At 36.9% G+C, this 6,036-nt stretch overlaps 1 protein-coding gene across 4 annotated transcripts in view; it reads left to right on the forward strand.

Annotated features, from left to right (window-relative positions):
* Positions 1–5,308, forward strand: part of DGKH (diacylglycerol kinase eta) — a 156,621-nt gene extending 151,313 nt beyond the window's left edge. For all 4 annotated transcript variants that reach the window (XM_017827813.1, XM_017827814.1, XM_017827815.1 and 1 more), the window contains one exon: positions 4,248–5,308. In XM_017827813.1, coding sequence (XP_017683302.1) covers positions 4,248–4,337 — 90 coding nt within the window. In that variant the 3' untranslated portion in view covers positions 4,338–5,308. The remainder of the gene's footprint in view (positions 1–4,247) is intronic.
* The last annotated feature ends 728 nt before the right edge of the window (positions 5,309–6,036 follow it).

Below are 6,036 nucleotides of genomic sequence, written 5' to 3' on the forward strand. Positions count from 1 at the left end.
GACACATGCTGATTTGATTCAGGGTAAATAAAACCCCATCCCAAAGGTTTATGCCGTGAAATATCTAAAAGCATCTCTTAGAGGGCCTATAGAGAGCCTACAGAGCCTATTGTCCCCTCTATCTAGTGCTGCCTGGAGACACATAGGATGAGTTGCTCTGCACAAGTTGCCAAGGAAATGTCCTGTGCTAACCAGAATCTTGCTACAGAATCGCCCCATGTGCTCATTAGGAGATGCTGAGAGCTTCTAGGTCAGTGCTGTTTAAAAGCTAGGCCAAGTTTTTGGCTAACCGTGTCTTTCCCTCTATGTAACAACACTGAATTTAAATAGCAGAGTTTAGCACTGTTGGCTACATATGGGGCATGATCTCTGCAGGGAGCCAATTAAGGATGGCTCAGGCAGCCTGCAGTTTTTTGCCAGTGGCCTGAATTGCTGTCAAGATGTGTAATGTGATACTACAGAAATGAGCAGTACTTCACAAGCTGCCCTGTGAATCTTTCCTCCCTTTGTCTATCAAAGTGGTGCAGATGAGTCCTCAGTGCTCTTGCAAGCTGTAATGTGTCTACAGCCTCTCCACTGCAAGGCTTGTGCTTGCTGACAAGCTGAATGGGATTGCCATTGGCTCACAAGGTCCTAAGTCATGTACAATAGATTTACCTCTATTACCGCTCATATGTGCAATAAGAAAAATATGTACCTGTTTTAATTGAATCCTTTGGGCCCACCTATCTTTCTGTGGTCAAAAGTAGAGATAAAAATCAGTATGGAAAAGGGTTTGATGAAGCTCTCTGCCTTTGCACTCATTGCTGAAATACAGAGATACATTAACTGAAGAATTGGGCACCTCTTACTGTATTTCTGCATAGCTTTTAGATCCTATTCTCAGTTAGCTCTGTGTGGCAACTGGCAAATAGAGAACACCTCCAAGAGGAAGCAGATACCTCTTTCCACCCAGCCCCTGCAGTAATACTCTTTCTTCAGCCTCCTATGCCTGATTTTATGTAAGGGAATCTTAGAATTTTATACTCCTATGATTTTTTTTTTTTTTTTGAGAAATGGCTGGGCAGGGAGTTGTGAATTGTGCTGTAGAAAGTGTAGAAAGAAAGCTTGGTGTGACCTTTTTTAAAACCTTATTTTACAAGCAAACTCATTGAAAACTAGCCTCTGATTTTTCTGAAATAAATACTTGCATTCTTAGCACTGATAACCATGTTCCTATGCATGCAACTTAGTCATAATCAGAACTGCAAAACATTTGGGAGGATGAGAGGATGATGTCTCCTTAGAGCTTCCTTGGATGAAGGATTTCTATGACATGTTACCTTGATGAGCATTGCCAGTCAAGCTAAAATCTGTGTTGAGGGCTGTGGCACTTCCTGCCTGTGTTTCACAGCAGCATGTTTTGGAAAAGTTCTTGCATGGAAAAGGTTTTGTAAGATTTATTAGCCTTCCTGCATGCCAGATGGCTTTTTACACTGGGAATGCAAGTAGAGTAGATTTGTCATTTGGAAGATGTTGATATTAAGGAGTGTTTATATAAATTGTTTGCTAGTATTACATTGGGGTACATTTGGCCAAAAAAATGGCCTGGAAGTGGCAGTGATAGTGGAAAGCAGAAAGAGGTGATACTGTAGTTTTAAGGCCATAGCTAGGGAAAAAGAAAGGCTATTTTTTTTTCAGACTCTGGCTAGAGTCTTGTCTTCAAAACCGTATTTTACTCAAATTGAATTTTTGTTAATTAGATATCAATTAGATATTAACAGGTTATGTAGAGGATGATGAAACCCATGCATACATAAAAATGCAGAGATATTTGGGGATCTTTTTTTCTGAATGATGCATGATATGCTGATGTAGCAGATCCTTTCAGTCTGAGGTGAAACAATTTCTGCAAACTTTCCTGCATGAGCAGTAAACTTGAGAATACTAGATAGCATGTAGTGCCAGGAATATATAAATTCTGGTTGCCACCAAATTGAAAACTATTACACAAGCATAAAAATTCTGAGTTGTTGGTTGGGTTTTTTTCCCCCTGGAAGTATAGCAGAATTTATCAAAGGGCTCCCCAGAATTTGTGATGAGGCTCTTGAGACTTGCTGTTCTGATATGCATTAGAGCAACTTCAACTGGAACAGAAATAAAACCAAACTCTCTTGCCTCTGAAACATAGGCATTGTTTAGGATGCTTTACGAGGCTGGTGGAAAAAGTGCCTGAGTTTTCTGGGAATTTCATGATATGATTCTTTCCTCTGATCTTTGAAGTTCAGCAGCATGTCACTATGTTGCTTATCCAATAGAAGTTCTGCTCATGAAAAAATGTTTGTTCTGAAGAATTTGTAAGTTCTTAACCTTTAACTTGTATGGCTTGTTGTGGTTTGGAAAGTATCTTTATGGGTTTTCCCTACTAATTTCAGTAGTTGTGTGTATTTTTGATTCATTTGAAAATTAAGTTTAACATTAAAAAGAACATATTACACAAATTTGAAATTATAAATATTGCTGTCAATTTGGGATGAATTTCATTACTACCTACATTAATTCTCTTAAAAATTAGTACCACATTTATAAATGAGACAACTATTAGCAAAAATCAAATATAAATTGATGTGATGTGTAAAATTAGGAGGTTTTTTCAGATAGGTTTATGAACACCACTTGATTTGAGGACTTTTATGAACTCTTTAATGCTGACACCTTTATGCCAAAGTGCTGTAAAGGGTGATCATGTATTTATAGTGCTGATAATTTTCAGCTGAAGAAACAATCAAGTATTTTTCATCTCTAATATAACCAGGATTCAGTCTTGACTCTGTGAAAATTAATCCATCTGTTTAATCTTGGCTGTGCTACCTTTATAGTCAAGTCATTAATTCGTGCCCATCTTACCACCCCATTCTTCCTTTCTTCCAAAATTAATTGCACGCTAATTTTAAGCAATATAAAATACAGATTTTCTGAGTATTTTGTGGCTGTAAGAAGGTAGATACAGGCTTTGTGTAGAGTATATGTAGAAAAATATATATGGTTTCATTATCCACTCTGTATGAGACTAATGTTTTCAAGCTGCCTAATTACGCTCCTTTCCTTTTAATGTCTTTGAAATGGAAAAATCTTCCTATTAAAATGAAAGGATTTCTATTTCAGAAAAATAGATGGTGAAACTTTTCTAAGTTTTTTTTTTAAATTTATTTAATCACTATCTATTTATATAAGGTTTATTCTACAAATAACTAGTGTTTGATTCTGCCAATTGCTCAACATCACTGACACAAGGATTTTAAAGACTTTTTTAGAGCTGGGTTTTACAGATAAGGGAAGCAGATTTCCACCAAACTGAGCTGAAAATTCATCAGTGCAGTGGGGAATCATTAGCACAGCTGGGCATCCTGTTCTGCTGCTCTGACCATTGGACCAGTCAAAATTGAAAAAGGGTGCTGCTAAAGCTGTTACTCATACTGGAAGAAGTTTGCTGCAAAAAATCCTGTCTATTGTCTCATACCGAGATGGGTCCCAGAAACCAATAATAGAAACATTTCAGTTGAAGTGAATTGATTTAATGGTCACTACAAGGAGATTTACTTTTGTGCTTTTTACATTTTCCTTTGAGATGTGACTGTCATGTCTTTGAGAATTTTCTTCCAGCTCTCTAATCAGGAAGATCCATGTTAGCAAATGGAACCTTTTTGGAATGAAAAACAAATGCTTACCTTTTCTATTGCTCTCTAAAGGGAAGTTGTCCTACATATCTGTAGCCATTACATCCACTTTCCCTCAAGAAACTGGGGATACGTGTGTTTGTTGATCAAAGCAGACATCATAGGGCCTGAGATCAAGTGACATTGCTGGACAGAAGCTCTAATCCATCACATCCCACCAAGCATTTGATTGCTGTATTAGAGAGGAGGGGGAGATTGTTCTTTTTTGCCAGAAATTGTGAAGGGTTTTGTATTTAGAAGTCAAGTCAGAGATGTTTTATATATATCGGGGTGCCTTGTGTTGTCAGTAGTGCAGGTAAGTAATTTTCAGTCTGCAAGACAGAGAGGGATTCATTGTATGCTCTAAGCAGTTTTTTTTTGTTAGGCAACACTTGCTAACACTTTCTGGTTACTGTCGATTGCAATGAGCATGTTTCTAGACATCTGTTGCATAGATAGATCATAATCAATGAGGGGTTTTTTCAATTTTTGTAAATAAACTTCCTTATTTTCCTTTCTTTTTTTTTTGTTTGTTTGTTTACATTTCTGTAGGACCTGGGGATAACGAAAGTGGGTCATATGAAGCGAATTCTCCAGGGAATTAAAGAGCTTGGCAAGAACACCCCTTTGTCTGAAGTGTAATTATGCTGGTGCTTTCCTTAGAGGGAGAAGGGAAAGTTGCTGGAGAAGCAGAGCTGTTGCAGGCACTTAGCTGTCTTTGTAGTTTACTCTATGGAAGAAGAAGCACTGGTGTTTGTACAGGCTAGCATCTCTGAATTCTTGTGTGGTGAAGAACTTGCAGCAAGAGTATGAAAGGATTTGTGCCAAAATAAAAAAAAAAAGGAAAAGGCGATATGTTCTGCGAAGACATTTTCTTGATGTGCAAATTGGCCAGTTTGGATAAGCCCAGTTTGGTAAATCGATTGGTTGGTGGTGAACTGCACTGACTGGAAAATATAATCAAGAAATGATTGCTTTGCTTACATGCAGCTCAGTATGCCTCTCTTTATGCTGCAGCAAGATGCCACTGTACAGCATGAGGTCATCCAGTTATCCTTCCGAGGCACAGCTCTGTAAAACCTCCTGTGCAGGAGACTAAGAGGTTTTGAAGGTTCAACACGTGTGCCTGGCAGTGCCGCAGGTATCCAGCACTTGCTGGCCACACAGAAGGGGGAAGACACCTTGTGATACCATGAATGCAAACTATAATGCATGGTGTGCCTGCCTGAATTGTCTGTTGTTCTGTTGCATGACACATCTGATACTTTAAACACTTGAACAACTTTTATATCAGTTTGAATGAGATTTAATTTATTACTACTTGAGTGTATTTTATTTTTTTTTTCAGTTTCAGGCACTTTCTATTCCTCAGTGTTGTGTTTTGCCTAAAATGTGTTCTACGGCGAAGGGTGTGGAAACTCAGCATTTATGCCATATTCAGCAGATTATATATGATTGAAATACTGTACAGTTAGATTTTTAAATATATCATGTACAGAAGGTTTATCAGGTAACTAACTTATGAGAATTTTTGAAAGACCGGTACCTCACAAAAATATCAATTGGCTTCCTGCATGGAAAATGATAATAAATTTTCTCATGGTGCATTTTAATATAGTTATTCAGTTGTCTTAAACATCTGTAGCATATTTGAACTTTTAGGCACTAATGGTTTTATTTATTGTATTGTTCAAAAAGCAGGTTAAAAGACTAATGAAATTTTTTACCAGAAAATTTAATTTTATTTATCATACATACAAAGAGATTTAAAATGTAGCAGCTGATTTGATTTTTGTGGGGTAAGCTTTTACTCATTACTAATTAACTATTAATTTAAAAACACATCTGTATGCATTTCTTTAAAAAGGCATCAGTTTGTTTCTTGACAGCACTCCTACATCAGTAGACCATAAAAAAATTAGGAAAATCCAAACTCTAAGGTTTTACACTATGCATGCTAAGATGAATCATATGTAAGACAGTAATCCATGAGAGCAAACAGCTTAAAAAAATGAAAACAATGTTTGTTTAGAAATTGCGCTAGACCAGAGTTTGTAAGGTTATTTACAGTTTACTTAAATGAAAGATTCATACAGGTTCATAATTGAATTTCCTGGTTAATTTTTCACAGAAGTATTAATCTAGTAGAAAAATAATTTTCAGATATCTCCAAAAGAAATCCTACTTAGATTTTTGAGGTGAGATGACATTGCACCACCTGACAGAAAAGTTGCACAGAATTGCTGTCTCCTTGCTGTTCCTAGCAATGTGTCATTTCAGCACAAGGAGCACACTTGACTTTTACTTAATTGAGTAGCTTTGATGTTTCTTGCACGTTAAA

The sequence above is a fragment of the Lepidothrix coronata genome, unplaced genomic scaffold (genome assembly GCF_001604755.1).
Source record: "Lepidothrix coronata isolate B3197 unplaced genomic scaffold, Lepidothrix_coronata-1.0 Scaffold143, whole genome shotgun sequence".
Lineage (NCBI taxonomy): Eukaryota > Metazoa > Chordata > Aves > Passeriformes > Pipridae > Lepidothrix > Lepidothrix coronata.